Source organism: Oreochromis niloticus, linkage group LG22, assembly GCF_001858045.2.
Source record: "Oreochromis niloticus isolate F11D_XX linkage group LG22, O_niloticus_UMD_NMBU, whole genome shotgun sequence".
Lineage (NCBI taxonomy): Eukaryota > Metazoa > Chordata > Actinopteri > Cichliformes > Cichlidae > Oreochromis > Oreochromis niloticus.
This window is the reverse complement of record NC_031985.2, coordinates 23,891,184-23,917,204: the sequence shown is the minus strand read 5'-3', so window position 1 is coordinate 23,917,204 and position 26,021 is coordinate 23,891,184. Positions and strand designations below refer to the sequence as shown.

Sequence of the window (26,021 nt, the reverse complement as noted above, 5' to 3'; positions counted from 1 at the left end):
ACCCGCTTTCACACTGGGTTTAAATCTGGGACTCTCGGCCATTTGACCTTAGAACTGAAGAAGCTTCTCGGATGAGAGGTGAAACGTCTTCAAGCAACTCAAAGAAGTCCAGACGCTTTTCTTTGCAAACTCCTTTGACAATTTCAGGGACTGGCAGATTTGGAAAACCTTTTAGGCGTTCACCGTACAGAGTCGACGTGGTGATTATTAAAAAGATTACGGAATTAACTCCGTGTTTAATAAAGCACATGACCCTTATTCTAACTTTAACTTCTGTCTCGTCAGTTGCTGCTCCTGTGCTTGTTTACTTTGTTTTTCCATACTGCATGTGGCAGCCATCTGTGTTACTGATAAAGAAACGGTGCCCAAAAGTGTCAGGACTGCACTTATCACACAGAAGCTCTTCACACCTGTTAGAGGACTTTCCAATTTCCTGAGCACCAATAAGTTTGCCTCATGTGACTGATCTTCCAGAAGCTGTTAGGAAAACCTTCAGCTGTGTGAAAAAAAAAATAGCAGTTACATACCGTATCCAATTGAATGGAGTCTTTACAAAAAATTAAAATACTTACACAACATGCACACTGTGGTTCAGTTAGTCTGAGTTACCTTTTTATTAGTGTTATACTGTTCTGAGCACAATGCTCACAAGGAAAATTTTGATAAGCATGATGCCAAAATAAACCAAAACACCCTAAAGTCATTTTTCAGTCGCTTAAAATGATCATGACGTTCTGATGTTTTCTTTTTTTTTAGGTTAAAGAAAAATATGAAAATAGAGTTGACAGTACATTTAGGCACACTATTAACACATACTGTACACAGATATGCACAATTTTCATTATCATATTCATATATACTGGGGTTAAAAAAAAACATGAGCCTTCCTGTATGGAGAGGTGTGCAGAAAGTTAAAGGTGATACCGCCTTTGCCATCATAAGGGACACATTATTCACCTCCTAGTAAGAGAGGCTCCAGTCCAGTCCAATCCATGTTGTCCTGCTCAACCAGAGTCCATCGGGGCAGCTCGGTGCAAGCAAATCACAGCAGACGAGGAAGTTTCCGTCCAATGACTGCAGCAGAATGGGGCGCCGTTTAGTCAATGGGGGAGTGGGACTCCCACACTTGCTACAGTAAGTGCTTATTAGTAGTGATTCTAGTGGTCACAAGACAGCTCTTCTGTGAACCTGTCTCACCCAATTTTTGGGTGTTGAAGGGGGGTGAGTTGGGGGGAGCCTTTTCAGCGGTCAGTTCATAATAACAAACCTCTTTTCACACTTCACAGGCTTGAATGCATGAAAGAAAGAGCAGTTGTTCAAGGCCACCTCTGAAGTAGCTGTCCCCCCCACCACAGTCCAATAATCATCTCTGATTATTTCTGCAAGAGTTGGCTGGGGATAAATGGGAAAATAACCCCCTGCACACCGAAAAGAAAAAAAATAAATCTAAAAAAGAAAAGTCAGACTTATAAAACAAGTCTGTAAAATTAAACATTGTACTTTTATAACAACGGAATGTTAAGTTGTCGGGGGTATGAGGACATCTCTGGGAAAAGCGCTCTCGGTTTTTCTACTATTAAAACAATTTTCAGTAATACAATGATTCAAAAATGCACATGCCTTAAAGAAAACAAAAAATATTGCACCAAATCCAAGTCGTTTTTCCTCCGACCAAAGGTGGTTAGGGACACATCTCCATATCTCTATCCTGATTTCCTTGTTATGTTCAGTCGTGTGAAGGAGAGCTACCTCTAGCGTACATCTCTTGGTCAGTGTACACTGTATATAGACTTAAGGCTGGTTCCCCTAGCTCACACTGGCACAGTTTCTGACAGAAGAGGGTTGCATCTTTGTGCTAAACACACACACACACACGCGCGCACACACACACACACACACACACACACTTCTGCTCGAGCCAGATACAGAACAGACCAGAGAGTACATTCTTGAATAGTCAGCGCGCCGTGCCTGACAACAACACACCTCAGTGTGTCGTCACAGCCTCACCTTACAGGTCATTAAAGGTCAACGTTGCATTCTTTTTCTTTACGTGATATGAAACACAGTAATGTTTCCCCAATGTCAGAACAGTACACACACATACGAACAGCATGAGCTTTGGTTGCTGCAGGATATGAGAGTAGCATTAAAAATGGTTCTTTGATTGGATGACCGAGGGAAGTACAGGTGATCTAAGACCTGGGAGAGAGAGAGAGAAAAAGGGTGGAAGAAATTCAAGACAAACACTGAGGCCGAGAAAGGAAAAAAAAGAAAGGAAAAAAAAACTCCTTTCAATCCATATTTGTCACATTTTAAAAACAGCGGCTCTTAAACCCAGTGCTATCGACGTTTTTTGGTTGCGAAAACACAGTTTGCAAGTGATTTTTGCAGCTTAGATGTCTACAGCATGAGGGTGGGTTTGATTACAGCTGTGCGGCCACTTTGCTGACGTGGAGGAGGACCGCACTGGCCAACAGATAGAAGCAGGAAGGTAAGGCAAGGTGTGGGTCTAATGCTATTGAGTCCTGCAGTTTAAAAACAACACGATATCTGTGGTCGGGCTCTCTGGACCATGAAAAAGCAGCATCAGCTGGCCCAGAATGACGCTCAACACAACTAAAAAAAAAAGTCTCAAATGGAGCAGGGGAACTAAAAAGAAAACACAGCCAAGTTCAGTCTTGGTGCAAATTATGAGATTTGTGTTTGCGCGTGTGTACGAGTGTGGGGGAGTGTGTACACGTCCTTCGTTTCTGTCTTGACAGAAATTATCAGCCGGATAAAATGGAGCGATTTCACCTTCAGCAATGTGTGAGGGAAGAGGAAGGGCAGAATTCTCTCTGTCTCTCTCTCTCTCTCTCTCTCACACACACACACACACACACACACACACACCCCTCAACAACAGTCATATCAAACCCCACTGCTGCCACTCACACCCTCAGCTCTCAAGTCTCTGTGTATCTTATCGGCCCTTGTCCTGCTGCCTCGGTCCTCTCCTGTCACCTCTTGAGGGAGGTGGATTTCAGTTTCTGGTTGTATCTGTGGATGCGTGGTGAACGGGAGTGCAGCTTGACAAAGAGCTCGGGGAATTTGTACTGAGGGAACATCGTCTCCAGGAAGCCCTCCAGGAAAACGTAGACTAGGCGACGGTTCATGGGTTGGTACTGAAACATGTCAAAGACGCGGAGGATGCCCTTCCTTGTGGTATCGGCTCCGATGATGTGCTTCAGCTCATCTGCGGAAGAAGGGGGAGGGGGAGATAGATATCGCAGTGTGAACAAATTTGGTTCTGTCAGAAGTTCCTTCCTGTTAAAATTGTGTTTTTCCTTCCCACTGTCACCAAATGCTTGCTCAGGGGGAGTTTTCTGACTGTTGTTTTTTATTGTTCTCTCTAACGCTTTAGCATCTTTAATTTTAATTTTAATTAAAACTGAATGTAATTGATTTTTTTTCTATGAGTTTACAGCACTGCAAATAATTCCACCTTTCCTTTGGTTCGGAATAATATTGCAACTGGAATTTTTAGTCCGACAGCAGAAACAAAGTAAAGAGATGGCACTAAAGAAAAGTGAGCATGAGTCATACAGATGTCCTCACTGCACCTCATTGGATGATCCGATATCGTCGTGTTGGTGTTGTTCCCAGATCATCATGAAAATGTTGTTCCAGGTTCAACATTGCAAGTGACCAATCAGAATGTTGTGACGTTATTCTTTTGCGCACCAAGCCATTCGTGCATTTATGAAACTCCAATGTTGCAAGGACAATATCAGTTCTGCTTACTGTTTATTAAAGGATTAGGGTCAGGGTCCATTGATCGGCGGACAGAGGCGGTTTCTCGCAGCTTAAGTACAGTTTTTTGTTTTACGGCCGTTTTTCCCCGAAGTCGCAAAAGTATGACGTCACAACATTCTGATTGGTCACTTGCAATGTTGATCCTGGAACAACATTTAGTATGATGATCTGGGAACAACACCAACACGATGATATCAGATCATGCGCACCTCATTAGGGCTTGGCTACCTTCATATTCCTAGCTGTGTGCTTTATCAGAGGTGTAAGTGGCAAATCATCTAGTTTAATGTCACCCTTTCAGTTTTCCAATATCGTTAGCTTCATAGCATAATTGCCTAAGTCACTTTGACCAGACAATGACTTAGGCACTTATGCTATGAAGCTAACGATATGCTTTCTCTGCCTCATTCTAGTGCACTGACTCATAATCAGCTTATTGAACAACTCATGGTTAAACAGCATTTATACCACCTTTGGACACAAGAGGGGGCAATGAGTTAATTTCAGTCATTTCTTAAAAGCAGACTTGGACAAATCACACAGAGCTCAGTCTCTGGGTGGTTCTCACTAACTTACTCCAGATTCTCACACTCCTAAACTCGAATACTACTGTGCTGTACTTCAATCGTTTCTTCACACAAACAAGATATCATCTTACATCTCAAATTGTTTGTCATAGTTCGGAGTGGTAGTACACAGAAGATGAGACTGAGAAACCCCTTTATTAAAAAGCTGTTGGTGACACCCAGAAAGACGTCTCTGACTCCTCCCTCCTCACAGCTTTTACTTTCATATTCAGTGGGACGAGCAGGTATGAAATGTAAATTAAGGGAAAAAAGTGAACTGAGAACTGCTTTTCATTTTAAGTATGAATGCTTCAAAGATAATGAGTAAGTAGATGTGGCTGTCTCTATTTCTGGCTAGGTGCTAGCTTTATAAAGTGTGAGTGTGTATGTGTTTTCACCTGGCATGATTCCCAGAAGGCTGGTTTTGGCAGCTACTCGTGTCCTCATGCGGATGCTCTTGTCCCGGCGGGGCGGAGTCTCAGCTAGGATACCATTGGGCCAGTAGGAATCCCTGTTCGGAGGTGGAGCAACTAAAAGTTATACAATACTCCTCTGACTAATCAGAGGTCTTTAAAACAAAAGGCGATGAGTTACCTGAACCTCTTGACGTAATCTGCCACCTGCTCTGGTGACGTCAGGGAGTCCACATGATCCACGATTTTCCTACAGAAAGAAGCAAACTTTAAACATTTCAAACTACTATTTGTAGATGTGACAACATTTTCCCAGCTTTAACTGTATGTCAGTCTTTTTTAATGTGCCACTCACCTGTTGATTGTGTCTCCATAAGTGGCCCTGATGAGCTGCTGCAGAAGGTTCTTAATATTCCTGCGCAGCCACTGGTTCTTCTCTTTGAGATCAAACACCTCGTCCATCAGCAGCAGCATTACCCGGAGTGGGATATTATCATCCACCTGGAAGCAGTTTAATTTAAAGCACAGTTAAAGAAATGAAACAGCAGCACACTGACTCACATCAGAGACTTTTTCAGAGACATGCCAACGCAAAGAATGCTGAATTAAAATCTACAGGGTTATTCCTAACAGCAAAGATAATGGCAGAAGTATAAAAGCGTTTTAAATCCTCATTTTAATGGAAGCTTTTTAAGCAGTTTCTTATCACATTTAACTGATGAGCCGAAGTTTGTACTCAGATGCATTTCAAGAAAACTTTGGAAGGACTTTGCTCACATTGTCGTCAAGCTGAGCGGAGACTCGACAGTGCTCAGGGTCGATTTCAGACTTGGGGAGGAGTGGAGGCACCTGAGAAAATCAGAGGTTAGATTAACGACTACAGAGAATCAAGCGAAGCCCGTGCTTCACAACGTTAATTCAAAATACTTGCAGTATTAAACGGTTCTACCTTCAGTATGGATTGTTTGATGTCCTGACCCAGTTTTTCTGACATGCGGCCCATGTTGTCAGAGACTTTGTTCACTCCCTCTGCTAAACTGTCTGGGAATGCTTTTACTGCATTGGACACGTTTCTCATGGAGCTCCGCAGAGGGTTCACAAATGTGTCTATCTGATGGGGGAATAAAACAAAAGCAGAAAATGTACTTGATAGACAAAATGCCAGTCACATGGTGAATAAACAGCTGATCAGTAAGCAATCATTCTCCAACATACTAAAAGTCTAAAATAATATCTACATATAATATATGTGGTAATTAAAATAAAGAACAAAAACAAAAAACACTGCCCAACAGTTAAACAGGTATTTGCATTTGAGAAAAGGAAATACCTTCCGTGCAAACTCTCCTTTGCCCTTGCTATAGGCCTTGTTTTCTAGGAAGTCATACACGTAAGGGATCAGAGTTGGGCAGGCCTTCACCATCTCTGGGTTCAGCAGCAACTGCAACAAATGTGCACCAAGAACTATTAATGGAAGGGAAAATGCATGACAATAAAAAAAGAATAACATATATAAACTATCACATAACAACATTACCTGTAGGTAAGCATTGAGGTCTTTTTTTCTCTTCTCCAAGAAGTCTCTGTCCATGTTATTGAAGGTCTTCTTTCCTGGCAGCTTGAGGATTGATGCCAGGTTCTCAAACTAAAGCAGAGCAAGATTACAAACTGAGATTCAGAAGAAGGAAATGCAGCTGATGACTTTCCCTTATTTTCTGTCATGTTTACATTTATTGTAACAATGTTGGATGCCAGGCCAAAGTTTCTATGATATAAATAATGAGGTCAATGTATCTATAAGTAATTCCAGTGAGCCTGACGTTTGGGCTCACAAACTTGCTTCCAACATTTTTTTCTCTTGTGCCATCAATATGGCGATACGGTCACGTCAGCCACCAGGCACCGCCGGCCTTTGTCTTTAACTTTAAATCGTGTAAAAGTTGTGTAATAGAGTTAAGTCCCACACACACCTGTTCAGTGATTCTCATATGGAAGTCATGGAAGTCTGAGTAGCGGCGGTAGGTCTTCCAGGTTTCCTCACTGCCATCTTGGCTACGTCTAAACACAGTGATGGCGTACAGTGCGTAGGTCTTACCATGGTCATTGCACACCCCTGCAGCACCCCAGAAGCCGGGGAGACAAGCATCAGCTACCCGATCCAGTAATACATCCAAAAAAGGGAATTGGAAAATGGGATGGGTTGAAAAGAGCAGCAGAAAGACAGGAAGTGGACAAAAGGGAAGTGTTGCAGGTGTAATATAGGGCAGTAAAAGAGCAAGCAGAGGGGAAAAAGTGTGTATGAATGGGATAAAAGGGAGGAAAAGTGTAACAGAATGGCAGGAAAGGTGAGGGAGGGAGGGAGGAGGGAAAAAGGAAAAACAGAAAAATAGTGAAGGTAATGGAGTGATAGAAATAAAGAATACTGGAACAGTGTGGCACGAGACAGCAGGCACGTGCAGATGAAACGAGCTTAGAGGTGAAATGCTGATAGAAAACATGCAGGGAAGGACTAAAAGGAAGTAACAGATACCCAATATCCAAAAGAAAAATCACACACACAATTCAACATGTTAGAAGAATACAAAACTAAACCACTCGCTCGGCGTACCTGTGTCAGAGATGAAGGCATGAAGGTGCATAGATTCATCATGGCAGGAATTGGGCAAGTCATCCAAAGACTGAAATCACAGGAAACAAATCATCATAAACTAGTAATAATAAACAGCACAGACAGGTAACACATAAACACTAAATAAAAAGGACTCACTAGGTTTATGCTTCCTGTTGGAGAACCATTAAAGGACTCTCCATCACCATCATCAGACCCTCGGTAGCTTGGCTCTTTCAACATGTCCAGCTCTGCAAGCATGCGGACATAGAGAGGGCTCTGCTTGAAGGACGGGTAATACCGCTCATCGCGTAGCATCATGTCATACACCTGTTGTAAAGTACAAGTAGTAGTATTTGTTAGACTGCAGCGTAAGCAGGAAAAAAAAAAAAAGAAAAGAAAAAGAAGGTGGGGGGGGTACCTTTCTCTGGATTTCATCAAATATCTCTGGTGTGGGGTCGTCTTTCCGTAGCTTCTCCCCAAGCCTTGTTAGTGATGCCTCGTCCACCTGCACCCTGGGGGACGCCTGTTAGAGCAGACAGAGCCAAGACGTTAACTTTTCACATTTGTAACGACAGAGATGAAAGACAGCTCTTTAAATTTATCTATAAATAAACGTCCCTGTTTCTAAAAGAGAAGTTCAGACACTGTGTAAAATATAGCTGAAATGAGTCTGGCTTAAAATATCTGAGGAGGCTGTGGATGCATGACATTTTCAGCTACCTTGTCAGAGAGGTATTGTTCATAGACACCCAGTGCAGCTGCCTTCAGCAGCCCTTTAGTGGCACTAGGCTGCTTCTTGCCGTCCTTCTGCCAGCTCTGCATGGCCTCCAGCTGCTGCTGCGCCGTCACCCTGTATCCCTCCACTGTGAGCCAGAAGAACAGCTCAGCCTGGGCCCCCGCTGCCTGCATGAAGTCTGGGTCAACAGACAGACAACATTTAGTCTCCTAAATCATATGATGCAATGGCGTACTCACAGGTGTCTGCTTACGATTAAGACTCTGGCTACACATATATACACAGCAATCAGGGCCAGTAAATTTTATACTCCTCTGGTCTCTGACGGCCTCGTTTCTAATGATCAAGTTATTAAATCAAACTTCTACTTGTTTACAGTTTTGATCTAAGTACAAAAATGTTACACGGCATTTGAAAACCAAGCTATAGTGCAAAATGTTAACTTTTTTTAACTTTATCTTTCCTTCAAAATTTCTAGATTACTCACAGCTGAGTGTTTGCTGATTGAGCATTTGGGGCAAAAAAAGCAAGTGATTTATTGACAGTTTATGGATCAGACACTGATCAATTGTCAGACAGTTCTAAGAGATATTTGGAGACAGTGGAGTTATGATATTGGAAATATTGGAGAGTCCAACTGTTCAAAATTGGGTCATTGCTTGGCTGTTTTTGTGCACAGCTGGGATTTTCAATCTGACTTTTCCTATGCTGTGTCACAAATTAAAACATTTTAGGCAGCGTAAACGTTAGCATGCTTTTGTTTTTGTTTCTTGGTGCAACCAAGATCTCGGCTGAAGTCTAGAGGTGACCATGCGTTTGCCTTGGCTGCACCTGATTTGTGGAATAACCTTCCTATTGCTATCCGCGAATCCGATTCTATCCAATCATTTAAATCACGGTTAAAAACCTATTTATTTAACCTTGCCTTTCCTGCTCGTTACTGCCTGTATCTGATTCCTACACTTACTCTATTTTCCATTTATACATATCTTTTATGGCTTTGTGCTTTTAACATGTTTTTATTTGATATGCATTTAATGCTATTCTTGTGTGTTAGTGATATTGACCTGTTAGCATATTTGGTACTTTGTTATGGTCTTATAATATTTATGTTTTATTTTCTGTCTTTTATGTGAATCACTTTGGTATACCGTTGGTTTTTAAATGTGCTCTATAAATAAGGTTGTATTGTATTGTATTGTTTTAGTCATTATGTTTAGGCTGATGGGAATTCTCCAACCTTTAAAAGACTCTCACACCGACATAAGCGACAGCAAAAGAGCATGTCTAAAAAAAACAGAGGCTGAGTCATACACATTCATGTGTTAGGGCTTTAAAAAAATATGATTAACAGAAAAGTTCAGAGTTATAACTACAGTGACCTTTGGCGTCTATGTGATACTTGAGGTGTTGATGCACTTACCCATGAAGAACTGCAGGGCTATGTTGTGGACGAGGATGTGATCCAGTGGGATGACACACAGCTTTCCAAAGTTGGCTGCCAGCTTAAAGGCATCCACCTCCTACACAACACAGGAACCGAATAAGCAAAGAAGAAGAGAGCAACGCATTAACATAACCAACGCGGACTTTGAGCAAAACCAGCTGACAGCTGTGCAGACAAGGCTGTGCGATGCATGTTTACTCCCCTGCAGTTTCTCACCTTGCCAGACTGCAGTCTCTGGATCCTGGTCTCACACACCTTCTTCACAAACAGAAGACTGTTGATCTGGTTCTTGATCACATTAATGTCTGAAGGACAGAGAAACAAAAAGCCATCAGGGCAGAAAAGGAAAACAGTGTGCTGTTTCAATAAACATTCTGTAGTTACTGAATGAAAACAATAAATTTTGAGCATTTGTCTGATGCAAACGGAAAGAAAAAAGCGAGTGCCCACCATCTCCAGCAGTGTCCAGGGAGCGGAGAAACTGCAGCTCCTCCAGCACCTTGTCTTTAACGGCCTCCAGCTCAGCAGGCTTATCTGTTAACTTCAGGATGTTCATGAAGGCTTCATAGTTACAGCTGTTATCCCGGATCTACACAGAAAACAGGACATACAGCTACAAACACCAAATCATATTTTGTCTCCCAACCCTTAAATTAAACTGTTTCTTGGCCAGTTTGGAGGGGTGTTAAACCTCACCATCCATATGACAAACTGGTTGATGTAGTCTGGGTCACTCAGCTGGTTGATCAAAGGAAGCAGCACACCACGCGCCAGCACCTCCTAAAAACACACCACAGTGTATTTCCAGGCATGCTCGCTGTAATTTACACTACAAACATGTCACCGCACAGCACATTCAGGGGGATGCCGTGGCGGCCTGGCAACCAACATGGCACCAATTTGCATGTGGCTTTTTTGTGATGCATACACAAACACTGGTTAATGGCATACATATGCATTTTATTTTTTTTTATCTCTTATTTGCACCTCACACTAGTTTCTTTTCATGCACTCACCCTTAGGAAGTATCTCATATTCTTATTGTGGAAATCTCCAGGAGGTAGTAACAGGTACAGAAGCAATTCACACAAGTCCCGAAGAAACCCTGACACAGAGATACAGAACAGGGTTACAAGCTAGAACAAAAAAGTTGCTCATAACTGTGAAATGTAAGGCCAGAAACAGAGGTGTGTTTACCTTCTTCATCTTTGTGTGAGGTGCACACAACATCTCGACAAATCTTCCTTTCCATCTCCACCTCAGCCTCAAAGAAAGACTCCATCAGATCGTCTGTTATGTCCCCTGTTCAGAAATCACTATTTAATTGGAGTCATCACTATTTTTAGAAATGATCACTCTGGGTTCATTAAAAAAAAATCAGCTCTCGAGACATGAGAAACACGTTAATAACTGCAGGGAGTGTGATGTATGTGCGTACTTAGTTTGTCCTCTCTGTCACCGAGGCGATCCTGGGCTTTTCTGAAAACGCGTAAATGTGTGGCAAAGTCGTCCACCAGGCGAGTGGTGAAGTAAGGCTGCCAGTCCACCTCTTTGGACCTTTGCATACAAATATACACAAAATATAGATTGCTTGATTGTTTGCTAAATATAATAGACAGAAAATGTGTGTGTGTGTGTGTGTGTGTGTGTGTGTGTGTGTGTTGTACCGTGTGGAGAACTGGACAAGGGCATTTTGCAGCGTCTGTCTGATCTCTAGTAAGAAGGACTCATCTTCGCTCAGGGTGTAGTACCAGTATTGGATGTAGTCTCTCAGTGCAAACTGGATCACCTAAAGAGACATAAGGAAAAAGTGAGGAGTTAGTCAAAATTCTGTAAAGACAATTCAAACTGAGTGAAGTGAGAACTAGAGAGAGGGATCTGAATTGTCAACACAAACCTTGATAACCTAATATTTTTGCTGCCCTCTGTTTCATAGAACAAACATGGAAGTAGATAAGAACAATGATTAAAAGTCAAAATGCCAAGGTGACCATTTTAATCACATTTTCTGAAATAATCTCCACTGATAAAGTACTGGTAAGCAGAAATCACATGACAGCTCAATTACACAGGAGCTGAGTGAACAGGAAGCAGAGGGCTGGCTGTTTGTGGAAAACATTACAGAGAAACAACATTAATGGAAGACTGAAGACTTCTTTGTTTGAATCAACAATGAGATGAAAGTGTTACTGTAAGTATAGGGCTCGGGATTATACTCTCTTAAGGATGCACTGATAGGGGGTACATAGATACAGATAAAGTGGTTTGTATTCACCCTTTGATGACAATATCTATGCCACTTGAACTCAAACAGACCACATTACCCCCTCAGTTGGTATAAAACAGGGCTATGGTGGTATAAAAGAGATTGGGAGCGATTGCAATGTGAATAACCGGATATATTGCTACAGTAAAGGGAACAAGCAGTCATGTGCAAAAGGTAGTTTTCACAACTGCCAAAAGCTAAGTACAACTTTACTGCTTTCATAGCTATTGAGGGTCAGTAGCACCCAGGTGCTGCTAATCAAGTGCCATGTGAGGCAGCACAGCTTAGGTTTGCAAAGTTGCATCTGAACAAACCACAAGACTTCTGGAACAATGTGCTTTGAACAGCCCAGACCAGAGTGGAGACATTTGGCCCCGAAAACCAAATACAGCAAATCAGCACAAACACTTCAAACCATCTGTCAGCACAGTGGTGGAGGGGTGATGATTTGGACTCGTTTTGCAACCACTAAGTTGACCATTAATTCCTCTGCATGCCAAGGTATTCTAGTTAAATGTGTCATCTGTCCACCAACTAAGCCACTTAAGCCCGTCTCAAACTGGGTCATGCAACAGGACAGAAAGTCAGAGAAAGTCCAGACCTTATCCTGACTGATAAGATCAAACACTAAAATTCCTTGATGTCACGATTGTCTGTGAAATCATTTACAAAAAAAAAAGAAAAAAAGGCACCAATTCTGCAATAAAACACAAACCAGGACTTTTCTAACTAAAACTGCACCAGCAATGTTTCTGACTGGAATCGTGTGGATGCCAAGTATAAACCACGTAAAAAGTCACAGGTTTTAAAATGAAAGGGTGTGGAAGTCCCTTTAGCTCAAGCTACAATATGAATCAGTGCAATACAGGATGAGAGGGAGCTGTGACTAATGAAAAAAGTGCTTATGTGAACACATATGAGAGGGAAAAAAATGCCCAGACAATGTACCAGAAAAAAATGACCACACATTTATTTCAGGACGCAAGATGCAGCATTGTGCGACTTTACGTTTCTCTGTGCAAGATCTCAAGATTCACATGGAACTGAAAAGATGAGAATTCCTAGGAACAGGCGAGGGGAGAGGAGAGATGCCATGCTAGAGCCGTTAGCGTCATCTGACCGCCACTAACTGCTGTGTCTGCACTTAACTCTGCCGGCCACGTCGCTTTGCTGAGGACGTGCTAAAAAGTTTTCTGCTGCAAGTGTGGTAACCACAGAGCGGTATGGAAAGAAAAACTGACAAATAAACACAAGCCACAAAGCCCTTCTTTCTATTCTGCAATGTTTGCATAGGAACCATCAGTTAGACGATCAACTTGCAAATGTGTCAAGATGAGTTAAAAAAAAAAAAAAAAAGCAGTACAAACACTGTTGCATCACATGTCTCACATGTCACAGTCTGCAATGTCCACAGTTTACAAAGGACAACTTACACAAAGAGCTTTGGTGTAATCATACAGAGAGTTTCCAATGAAGTCAGACTAGTTGCCTATTAAAACAATAAAAAGAATCTCACTGTGAAATAGTCGCTGTGTGACAGATGTAAGGATTTTTATACAAAAACTGACAGGGGGAAAAAAAAGACAAAACATTGCAAGCTGTGCCAGAAAATAAACATTTAACAACACAGGAGGAGATCTGAGCTTCATTCTGCTTAATGTGAAGAATGCCTCTGCAAGCATGTACCAGCAACATGGTTTCTATTACAGAGCACGACACTGGTACACAAAATAATTTAATTAAGTCATTTTATAATTGAATCATGTCACATTTTCCTGCTTTTGGCAAGTTGGAAAAATGAACTTTGCTCTGACAAAACAATCACAAGAAAGACACAGAGCTCCAAGGTTATCAATCGGCACAGAATAAAACACCTGAAATGCAGACGTTACTGGGTCATGCAGTGTTTGACAGCCAGTACTTCTCCCTGGCTTGATGCCATTAAGTCACTGACCTGGGCCAGCTGAGCTGATGGGTCAGACACAGATTTATAGGAGCCAGAATCCAAAAAGTCTGGAGTATTAGCATTTGTCAGGCAGGGACCTTCTCTAAGCTTCTCCCTGTAGCTGCTGTCCCATTATCACACATTATGCACTACCCACTCTTAGCTGGGTGAAGTGGACAGTGATTAAACCTCTCTTAAACCCACATTAGCTACAACTTTTTATTGTAAATGTCTGAATGTTACACAAGTAAAAAAAGAAGTCTTCTACATCAATTCTTTCAGTTTCCTGTAACTGCCTTTGGACTAATTTGTATGTAATTTCTTATAATGATTTTTGAGACTTAGCCTCACTCAGATAATAATAGACCCTTCTTTTTAGTGGGCTGGAGACATTAATGTAATGAGCTGAGCCAAAAATATGATGTCAACAGACTGAATGGAGTGGCGTCACTGCATGAATCATGACTCCTTCACAAGAATCAAACCTGCCATTTTTGCAAACCTGGCACTGAGGAATATGGACATGCATGCCGCCTCCTTGGCTCTCTAATTTTAGCAAGTTTGACAAAAAGCCATACACCGAGCAGCACGTATAACATCTTCTTCATGTATTCCGTTTTTGTGTAATTATCAAATGACATCACAGGATGTTCGGGCCACCTTGCTGTAACAACTCCACCCACATTGAGGTGGTACTCAAATTTAATAGAAAATAACCAAAACTGAGTAGAGCAAAGTCCGCAGGGTTGAGTAGATGCTAGCGGAAAAGAGGCTTTAATGGCCGTGAGTGTCATTTTCTGAAGTTAGACCCAGCACCTTTAAAGGCAGCGCTATCAAGGCATTAAAAGTAATATACAATTTTGAATTTACAAAATAATACTAATCAAAACTCAACCAATTTCTTGCAAATTATTAGTTAATCATCTTATCAAATGTAAACATGCACTTGTTGGGGTAGTGACGTGATGAAAGGGGCAAGGTGTGCTTATAAAGAAATGAATACAATTAGTATTGACACAGATCTTTGGCCATGTGTTGTATCTCATACAATAAAACTGGTAATCTATGCTTCCCTACCTATGAAACAGGTGTCACATGTACAGGGAATCACAAGACCTATCACAAAGACAGGCACATAAACACACACCTGCTGTAGTGGTTCATCTATGAAACTAGAGCCTGTGAGTCTTCTGTCAATTTTTATAGGCTTCATCTCCAGCTTCATCTCATCCAACGTCTGAAAGAGACAAAACATAACCCACAGTGAGACAGGAGTAAAGTAATCAGAGAAAACTTTAGTGATCGCCATGACATCTGGCAGGCCGGGTCATCTGTTTGTGCAGGCGACGTCGAAGTGCGTGTATTTTACCTTCAGTATACCAATTTGTGTGGGTGGTAAGTACGAGTGCTCGCACTTTTCCAGGTGTTTCTCCGAGTTAATCTTTCCATAAAGCAAAGTGACCGCAAAGCCCCTGAAAAACAGAAGTGTAATTTAGAAATCAGCGAAAAACTTATGAGCCAAGCTCCTGATGTGTTGTGGTTAACTGTGAGGCTTGCGTAAAGAGGTTAGATTGGCTTCAAAGGTCTCGCTGCTCACCCTCCAATGAAGCAGAAGATATAAAAGGCCAGGTAGAATATGGCAAAGGGTCCAAAAGTGACGAGGAACAGCACAACTCCAAGACCCCCCCATCCCCAGATGGACAGACTGGCCTGAAACACACAAGACAAAAAAACCCCACATGCTCAATACACAAATCAATTCATCCCATAGTTCAGCTAGACTCATGATAATATTCTATAAACGCATATAATGACCATCAATGGTCCTCCACGGAGCAGAGGGGAGGGAGATGTCTGTGCAGGAAGACATTACATAAAAGAGTATCAGACAGAAACTGTGTGTGTGTGTGTGTGTGTGTATATAATCCTGTACAATCACATCCTATGGTGTTCCTGTTGTTGTCAGTACAGGAAACAGAGCTCGTTTCGACCCTTTTCCAGCTCCAACTTTGGCCTGTAGTTACTTGAGTATCTCCTTTTTTTTTAGCCTTATCATATCAAAAAGGTACAAATGCAGGTTTTAAAAAAAAAAAACAAAAAAAAAACATAAGCTATACTGATAAGATATGTCCCCTAAGTGTATGCTAGAGGTCGTGATAGCAAGTATGGACTGAACATTGTGCTCCAGAAACCTCAGGAGGGGTCTGCTGCACATATTAAACCGGGCGCACCTTAGAAAATGGCTTTAATACTGTGAATGTGTTGTTATGAGTTACAGCTGCTTATACAAGGATCCTTAAATGTAAAAGGAAAAAAAAGTCTTCAGAAATGTTCTCACTGTGAAGCCATCAGACAGGCATCATGATCAGTAGTGATGATCTTCGGCTGCCTTACATTCATGCTAGAGTTCCTTAGATAAGCAAATCCTGTGACGGAGCCAGAGAGGAGCACACAGAGCTTCCTGTGGACACTGAGACATTGTTCTCTCTGTTACAGTTGACTGCCACCAGTCGGATGACACACATTAGACTAGCTGCCAACAGCGTCACATCCATAAACAGGGGCCAGTCAGTTTACTGTGTATATATACAGAGCTAGACTAATTCGTGCCAAATATTATTAAGGCATATGGACAAATGAAAAGAGTAACGAAGAGTAATCTGTGGCTCCACAGACATGCAAATGCACAGTTTTCTTGCTTAACGCTAAAAGATAACTTAGCTATCCAACCATCCATCTTCTTCAGTTCATCCGAGGCCGGGTTCTGGGGGCAACAGTCCAAGCACAGAAGCCTAGACCTCCTCCAGTTTATCTGGGGGAACACCAAAGTGCTCGGGGGCCACCCGAAAGACATAATCTCTCCAGTGTGTTCTAGGTCTGCCCCAGGGCCTCAGAATTGGAGGTGCTGATTCTCATTCCCGGTGCTTCACACTTGGCTGTGAATCGCTCCAGTGCGAGCTGGATGCCACTACCTAATAAAGCCAACAGAATCACATCATCTGTGAAAAGCAGAGACGAGATTCTGAGACCACCCAAGTGGAAGCCCTAAATCATAACAACTATGAACAGAATCAGTGATCTAGATAAATTATGATAAAAGAGGAGTGAACATGTTTGAATGAATGAACCTCAATTTACAGTACTGGCCTCAATGTACACTCTACACGGTAGCCTGGTGTGAAAAGTACACATACGAAAGCTATGTTAGGTCTTTCAATAATATCCAGTTACACACATTTTGTTACCATTATAATTTAGGAGTAAAAATATGCTATATCTACAGTAAATGGACTGGTTCTTATAGCACTTTTCTACTCATCATAGCGCTTTACTACTTGACTCATTTACCAATTCACACAATCACTTTTTTCTATGGTCTTTTTATGTAAGTGCTTTCATTCACGCACATTCAATCTCTGACAGACACATTGGAGAGCAACTTGGGGTTACTATCTTGCCCAAGCATATTGTGCCATGCAAACAGATGCAGGCTGCATAAACACCAACCTTCCGATTAGCAGAGGACCTGCTCTACCATCTGAGCTGCAGCCACCCCCATGAAGACCGTGAGGCACCAATCTGTTTATTAACTTAATTAGCTCTGCTTTCACCGGTTTTATGCATGTCAGTTAAAAACAAAACAACAACAACAAAACAAACCGAACAATATTTATTAAGTTTGTGACATTTGTGATAGCAGAAGAATACACAAACACCAGCACACACAAGAGAAACGCTAAATTGCCCACTGCAATATTGGCTCTGTGGAGGAGTTCAAGACTATAAATCAAGCTTCAAGCTACTGTGGAGGAGCTGCTGTGATCTGTTGACAGTTTATGACATTAAGGACCAACAATAGTCAGAGCTATTGGCAATAGAGAGGTATTTTTTCCTCACTGATGCATTACTCGATGCCATTCATAATAAATTTAATCTGTCTCGCTATAGTCTGATGTCGCACATGCAGCCCCAGAGCACACAGGTAAGTGCACACACGTTATTGCATGGTGTACTGAGGAGGTAATTAGAGGAAACAGGAGGATATTTCAAACTTCAGCCTGAAATTTTTGTTTGTATGGCAGAACTCTAATTTAAAAAAAAATTATTAATAAAAAAATAAATTAAAAAGAAAAAGGAAAGATCCAGTGAATTTTATGACATCAGCAATGCCACATCGGACAACAGGACAATTGGACTATGAAGCAAATTGACCATAGACTGGTTTCAGTCACAGGTATGAATGACAGAAGGTTAGCAGCAAGAATTAAAGGGAAGGTTTATAAGCTATTAGTGAAACCTGCTATGATGTACGGCTTGGAGATGGCTGCACTGAAAAAAAAGACAGGAGACCGAACTGCAGGTGGCAAAGTTGAACATTTTATACAGAGCTGCCAGGCAGGAGGAAAAGAAAAATATTCCTGGATGCAGTAAAGGAGGACATGCAAAGGTTTGGTGTGACAGAAAAGGATTCTGGGGATAGGGTGAGATGGAAGCAGATTATCTGCTGTGGTGACCCCACAGGGACAGGCCTGAAGAAGAAGAAGAAAGGGACAGGTATCCTAACATCTGGGTCATGGTAGGTTAAAAGGCAACTGTGAAGCTTCTTTTCATTCAAAACAAAGTTCCTAGACGCAGGAATGCTCAGTGAGGAGTACAATGTACAACTCTCTTTTTTGTCTACTACAGAGCCCAATAAATATTTTTATAAATGTTTTTCATGTAAAAAAAAAAATGTGAAATATGTTAATTTTAGTATGCACTGCCCACTTACTTCATACAATATCTTTGAATTTATAGATTCTGAAACTAGGTAGTCTAATATTGGTTGCTATTGTTCAGATGGGTGTGCTTGCTGACTTGACCTTGTCAGCATGAACGTCTGTATTAAAACTGGCCATAACTGTTTGTCCTGGTCCAGAACTGGAGCAGATAAAACTAGAACAAACACAGCCTCTCAGTTGGATCAGGTTTGAAAAAGCTGATAACAGGAAATTTGAATCAATAACTTCACTAGCACTGGTTCAGATCTTAAAGCAAAACGTTTTTAAAAGTCTTACTCTGAAGCACTTTGGACTGCATATGCGCACGAACAGTGTTACATAAGTAAATCTGACTTGAGGTGAACTTGTGACGTCCCTCCTCACCACATCAGCTGAGGCTAGTTTCACAGTAAATAGGATAAATTAAAACCTGAGGCTGATGGCTGTCACTGAGGACCTTCTGACCCTGACGTTGCTTACTCATCAGAGTCAACTAGACAGGCCCTGACAGTGTGCAGACCAAGACATATGGGTCACATTAACAGAACAGCAGCATCTCTGAGAGTGCCTTGGAATAAATGCTGCATACCTGCCTGTCACTTTGTTTACAAATGTGGTTATGGGAGAGGCAGGAAGTATTAGAGGACATTTATATGCAGTGTAATAACCCTGTTGAGTACATGCAGTTCTCTACCCTATGTTTCACCCTGTTTTGTATAAGGGTGACAGAATTTCACTATCTCAGTTGCATAAGACATTGCAGTTTTTCTTATTCTGGAAACACCTTAACTGACTACACAAACACAGGAAGGACAATTTCCAACCTTTTCCTCAATTTCTTGCCTCCACTATAAAAAGCACAATTTTGATCTATATGGATGTAAAGAAATCAAACTACTGCGAACATTGACTATCATAAAATGTCTCAAACTTATAAGAATAAGCTGAAGTCCAGGCTGCAGAATGTGTCCAAACTGGCTAGACTAACCCTCTTCCTTAAGTCATAAAGGACGAGAACAAAGTCACTGATTGCAGGGTTGGGAGGAGAAATAGGGCTGGCCAGTAGAGAGAACCATTATTACAATTTAACTAGGAGTGTAGCAACACAGAGGAATGCTTTTCAGAAAGGTTGCCATAAAATGTGACCATCTAAAACAGATCCACATGTCCTGATATCTAACACAACCAAGGGAACTATACCATATCAGCCAGAATGCTTTTATCATTTAAAGGAGATCCAAATTAAACTGCCATGCAAACAAAGGAACAGTCTGAACTGTTGTTCAACTTCCTCCCACACTTACATCACAGGGAACCACGCAGGTACATTTTCAGGAGTGTTCGAAAACTTTTTACCAAACCAACAGAGTCATATTTACTATCATAAACTACATGTTCAGCCTGATGGTAGTAAAGAACAATTATAATACAACACTATCACACACGCTAACAGTGTGACAGTGAAGTAGCAACTTATGGATTTTGTTAAAAATTTTCTCTAAATAAGATCTGGGTCCAAAGTTAGCAAAGCTAATGATTGTGACAAACATCTGAATAAAGGCAGAGTGCAACTAAATTTAGCCCACAGTGGAGGGCCAACTAACTTTCCACTGACTTTGTATTTGGTGAAGGTGCCTCCCTATCAAGTGGCTTCACTAAACTACAGCAGCTTGTCAACACGGAGCCAACATCAGACGTGGCTGAAGCCAGCTAGAAGCATTTTATTTGCATTTCAGCTTCTAGATATGTATAATATATATTTGTGTTTTCCCTCCAACTGGTGAAGGGTGTAATGTGTTCCGCTTTGTCTATACTAAATTAGGACCAAAACAGTGACATATGTAACTGTACTCACCAGAGCAAATCACAAGCTATGCTGTGCTTACTGTAGCATCCAGCAGTTAGTTAGGCAAATCATTTTATTAATCATCTTAAACATATTTTTAATTACTTAAAAACATAGAAGGTAAGTAATGAGTATACGTATGAGAAAGAGTGTTTTTAGATCTACTTAAGCATATGCAGTCTGATCGATTACACCCTTTAAAATTCTGTGACTCCTGAGAAAGAGACTGTAGTTCAAAAGGGTAATGCAAGTATATGTTTGACGTCAGTGGTGCTAGTGAGCAGCAGTGAATGTGCACGCTATCAGTAGGACTGTGTGATGAGAATGTGGAGGCTTGGCTCTGTAGAAGAGATGATAACTGACACTCTTGAGTCATTACAGCTTACACAGGGCTTAAAACATGAACCATCTGTTCCAGTGATTAACACCCAAGCCCATCAGGGATCCTCACATCTGAATATCTAGGCAATTCCTTATGTAATACACACTAAACAGACACTCATTAACACAGAAGTGACAGTATTTAAGGCACTGGGCGAGATCATAGATGCAGATGGGCACTGAAGCACCGCTCTCATGCATTTCAAATTGTTAAACAGTGGCAGGATGTTACAACATGGCTTAAAAGAGAATTTCCGAGGACATGTTAAAAAAAACATCTGTTAAAATCTGCTTCATCATCCTGAAAGGACGGTCACTGATAAAAATCATTACCTGTGTGAATGCTGGCCAACAATCAAATACAAAATATCACTGTGGACTTTACTAGGCTTCAAACAAAGACATATTTTTATTTTCTCAACTTTAATATAACCAATTATATATTTTGAAATGAATCCATATATTTGTGCTTTAATATTTCTGACAAATTTATTTACAAAGAAGCAGAACACAATCTAGATGTTTAAAAAGAAGTGAAACACACAGAGGCGGCGTTTTTGAGGAACGCTCTGGATGCCCTTGACTCCAGGCACATTCAGATATGCACATGTAGCCTCTTATCAGTGTGTCTGAGAATATTTTTCCCTTAACTTTCCTGGCACAAACTAATAACAAAACCATGGACGTACACGCACGCATGAAGAACTACTCAAGGGTGGATATTTCTATTTTTGTGATCAATGTAAGTCCTCAAGTGCTTAGCTGCAAACCCTAGGCAGTGTAGTCATTAGGTGAAAGGTTAACTCAGCCCATTAAAGCTCTCCTGTGGGAGATCAAGCCTGAGAGAGAGAGAAAGTAAGTGGGTCTGACTGATCATGCTGGCCTAATCCACCAGGACCACTGAAATGCAAAGAGCTGCTATATTAACCTTAGGATCACAAAGGCAGAAGTAGTAATGATATTAATTTCCAGAGAGGACAAGAAATGTTGTAGTTCACTTAAAGCCAAATCAGATTACTCAAATGAAAGTAATACCAGGGTCTCCAGGATTTGAACTTTATTACAAATTAATAACAGCATACTAATGACCCTGAAAACTGAATGAGCAAATGGTCCAGCTTGTTTTGTCTAGTTCCCCTGAGCTGTGGTTTGATACCTTTATTACCCTGGGGAGGGTAAAGTGAGCCACACCCCTCCTCTGTCACAAACAATGTCCCCAGCTGCTACTTTTCACCTTCCAGTGAGAAGTAGCTCCAGGAAAGCAATAACTGGGTATTTATACTCATTATATACTAAGCTAGTAGAGATCATCAGGTCGGCAGTAACCCAACTAGAGCTGAAACTGGAACACACAACCAATGGGAAGTGAAGCCTTTTCGAGGCACTGCAGTAATCATGACTGTTAACAACTCCAAATCTGATGAATCATGTGAGCTGCATCTTGTCTCAGCATGACCTAGACACACTGTACATATATCTGGATGAAAAAACAGGTCTGAACACAGCTTAATTCATGAGAGCTGTGAGCCTGTTTGGCAGGGCAACAACTTGTACAGCACGTAAAGGAAAGGGAGGTACACTAGCAGGCCTGATGTGACAGCATGCTGGACTTAATATCTACCAAGCTTTGATTAAGGGAGCTTAACGAGGTTTAGCAAGTGGTAAAAAGCACAGAGATAACGCTGTGTGACTGTGGACGAGCACACATGCACTCCCATCAAACTCAACATACAGAGGTGAATTGATCAAGTTGTGCAGACAGGCCACTCACTCACAGAAGCAACTAAACTACAAAGGACTACATAAAACAAAGCGATATCCTTCATTGATTTCTTACTAAGGTTACCAGAGACTAACATTTCCAAATAGCAACTAAGCCAACTAAGTGTAACACGTGATTGCCAACCTCACCTGCAGCTCAGATGAGGTGGGCAGTCTGTTCTGTTGGCTGTCCTTTCAGGTCGCTAAACTGGGGGGCATCCCGTGAGATGTAAAAAAAATCTCTGCAACCACTGATCAACAACAATGGCCTTTATTAATATTTCAAGACAAGCCTGCGTTAGGCCGTTTAGATGTGTCTGAAAGAAGGGAAGGAGCTGGTCTGACTGACAAGCTTATCCACTACAGCTCAACTTAACATCAGTCAATCAGTTAATGCCTGAAAATTTATTTCCCACACCATTCACACTGTCTGCATCTAGGTGTCACCGCGCAACACGTTTATTACCGACATAAATGTTTGCATCCAATGCAGACTGATAAGCAGTGGACCGCAACTGCTCCGACACAAAAATGTAACTTTCCCTAACGTTAGCCTCTCTAGCCGTCAGCCAAGCTAACGCCCAGCTCACCTGTGTTCGTTGTAATGTAGAAATTCGCTTGTGAGGGTCTTCACTCATAATATAAACGCAGACTACCGACATTGCCTGTGTCGAGCTAATTCCAGCGCAGTGTTGACAGTGCGGATATCCTAAGCCTGTCGTATTAACTTAGCGTTAACGGTGTAATCCCGCGCTGACTGCCACTTATAGCTGACATGCTTTGTGAAAACACAGCGGCAGCGAACCGTCCTCTCTCCCGGCTCCCGTGTTTACCTGTGGGGCTAGGCGCTAGCTACTCCAAGCTAACTAGCTATGTCAGCCACAAACTACTGTACCAACACACGCGAGTCTTTTTCACGGGAGATAACTTACCTCTGCAAACATCGTCTAAAAGGCTGTGAGTTGCGGCGGCTCTGGCTAACCCCACCACATTGTAACATGCGAAGAGGAGGTGATTTTCTTGGTTAAAATCGGTCGTATTTCCAATCTCCGTACTGTCTTCGGAGCGTCGCCATGTTTGCAAGGTTTACGTCGTGGGTGCCCCGTTTCTAGACGTCGTCACGCCATTGGCTGGAAGACGATGACGCCAAATGCAGCGATAATCCCGATTGGCTGACCTAAATAAATTATTAGTTCACAAATTTCTGATATAGTCACAGACTGTAACCGAACTGTAAGTCATTTTCAGCCAATATTTTTTTTTTTTATCTCTTGTTATCTCGCATCAGGCCTCATGAAATAGAGAAAAGAATAAACCATCAAGTTAACAACAGCATTAACAGTTTCCAGTAAATACAATTACAGCAAGTCGTTGAAGCCTAAAGCATCAACAGACCATCCCACTACCACCCCCATGATTGACTGTTGACTGTTTTATGATGTTCTTATTATGAAATGCGGTGTTAGTTTTACACCAGATGTAACCAGATCTAAACCTTCCAAAAAGGTCTTTTTCTTGTAATGCCACAGAATATTTTCCCAAAAGTCGTGAAGATGATTTTTGCTAAATGTGTGGCAAGCCTTTGACTTCTGTTTGGTCAGCAGTGGTTTTCTCTTTGGATCTCTCCCATGGTTGCCATTTTTTCCCCACGCTCTTTCTTATTGTTGAATCATAAACTCTTTAGATGCTGTTCTGGGTTCTTTGTGACCTGGATGAGTCATCAATGCACTCTTGGGGTAATTTTGGTAGGTTGACCACTCCTGGGAAGGTTCACTACTGTTCCAAGTTTTCAGCATTTTTTAAATAATGGCTCTCATCGTGGTTCACTGGATTCTCAAAGATTTAGAAATGGCTTTGTAAACCTTTCTAGACTGAGAGACGTCAATGAATTTGTTTCTCAGCTGCTTCTTAAGATTGCAGCAGTAAGTGCTGTATTTTTAAATCTTTTAGCCTACTTTACTTTGACTTGCTCTATTTAAGTGATTTCTTGACCAAACAGGTCTGGCAGTAATCAAGCCTGGATGTGGCTAGTTAAACTGAACTTAGCTTTCCAGAAAATCTAGTTAATCACAGTCAGTTCATGATTTAACAATTACTTTTTGTCATAGGCTTGGATAGCTTTCCCTTTATAAATTGAATCTTGATTAAAAAACTGCATTTTGTTTTGTTTACTAAGACTGATTTTTATCAGTGTAAAGATTTGTTTGATAATGTGAAAAATGTTAGTATGAAAAATGTGCAAAAAACAGGAAAACATCAGGAAGCTGGCAAATGCTGTTTCTTGGCACTGTATTAGTTCATTTACTGCAAAAGATTCTGTACAGAGGTCATAGCTTGCACCACCCAGTAAAACACAAAGCAGTTAAAAATGGCTCCACCTACATAAACAGACCTCTTTCACTGCATGAAAATGGTAGGTAAACAGAGGTGCCACTAATAATGTTAATTAAGGCTTTGCACCTGAAACAACCAAACCTTCCTTAATGTCATTTGCAACAAGTGTTTTACATAATATTTCATGTCAAAATAGCTACTATTTTAAAGAAACATCAATAATTAAATGCTAACATGACAGACTTTCTTTCACTCAGTTGTATTTAGTAGTTTTAGTTTGATTCTCCAGTGCTGTAATAAATAGAAGAATTTTTACTGCAGTATGTGAAGCCTAATACATTTATGGTTTAATAATATGCCTCTCCCTGACAGTCAACCTCATCAAATACATGATAACAAAGAAAGATCAGTGTGCAGTTGGATCACGTGTTTGGCAGTGGCTACCTGCAAGCATGGTACCAATGCATAATTCATTGCCCGAATGCGACCTTCATTAACCTGTGCTCTACCTTACATTGCCTGGCAATGGACATTGGAGGAGGTGGTACAAAGAGGCAGAGACAAAGGATCTCAGAGTGAATAAAAAAGATGGATGCAACAGAGATCTATGTGTTGTTCTAGGTCACAGTACCTTTCTCCGAAGTGACAGCCACATCTGAGTCACACAGCAGGTAAGGGTGAAAGAAGACAAAACAGGTGCCTGCAGGTCCACGAGAGCAGAGAGCACACATCGGACTACCCATTCTTTAATACACAGCAACACATAAGAGAGAGCTCCTTAAGCCTTTCATGTTTCTTAGGTCTCTAAATCCCTTTTCTGTTTCTTGTTTCTGTCAGCTGATTGCTCGCTCTCAGTCTCAGACGAGCACAGTGAAAGTTAATAACAGTAGACTTTATACCCTCGCTTTATGAGTTACACCCCTGTTGTAATCAAAACACGTGATGAACTAAATGGTGCCTTTGCAAGGTGTAGATACACCTAGGTTAATATTAGGCTATTTATTGTATGCAGTAACAAAAATAACAATCACTTGTTGATCAACCTGTTTGGGAGGTATGCTCATGTTTGCATCATAGGGCTTGGCTTTTAAAAAACAAATAAGGCCAATACAAAAGGTAATTTTGTTTCATGATTTTGCATCAAACACATGAAATGC

At 41.3% G+C, this 26,021-nt stretch overlaps 1 protein-coding gene across 1 annotated transcript; it reads right to left on the bottom strand.

Moving 5' to 3' along the window:
* Nucleotides 1-590: 590 nt before the first annotated feature.
* snx13 (sorting nexin 13) lies at nt 591-25,690 on the bottom strand. The gene is made up of 25 exons (XM_005462014.3): nt 25,496-25,690; nt 15,380-15,492; nt 15,152-15,254; nt 14,930-15,019; nt 11,239-11,360; nt 11,010-11,128; nt 10,769-10,873; nt 10,588-10,676; nt 10,268-10,351; nt 10,022-10,160; nt 9,788-9,876; nt 9,548-9,647; nt 8,109-8,302; nt 7,807-7,911; nt 7,545-7,715; nt 7,386-7,455; nt 6,748-6,890; nt 6,315-6,422; nt 6,108-6,218; nt 5,727-5,888; nt 5,555-5,626; nt 5,133-5,278; nt 4,959-5,027; nt 4,763-4,875; nt 591-3,238 (listed from the first exon to the last, which is right to left on the bottom strand). Exons 1-25 carry the CDS (start codon nt 25,517-25,519, stop codon nt 3,003-3,005), a joined length of 2,877 nt encoding a protein of 958 aa, XP_005462071.1. The 5' UTR covers nt 25,520-25,690; the 3' UTR covers nt 591-3,002.
* Nucleotides 25,691-26,021: the final 331 nt, after the last annotated feature.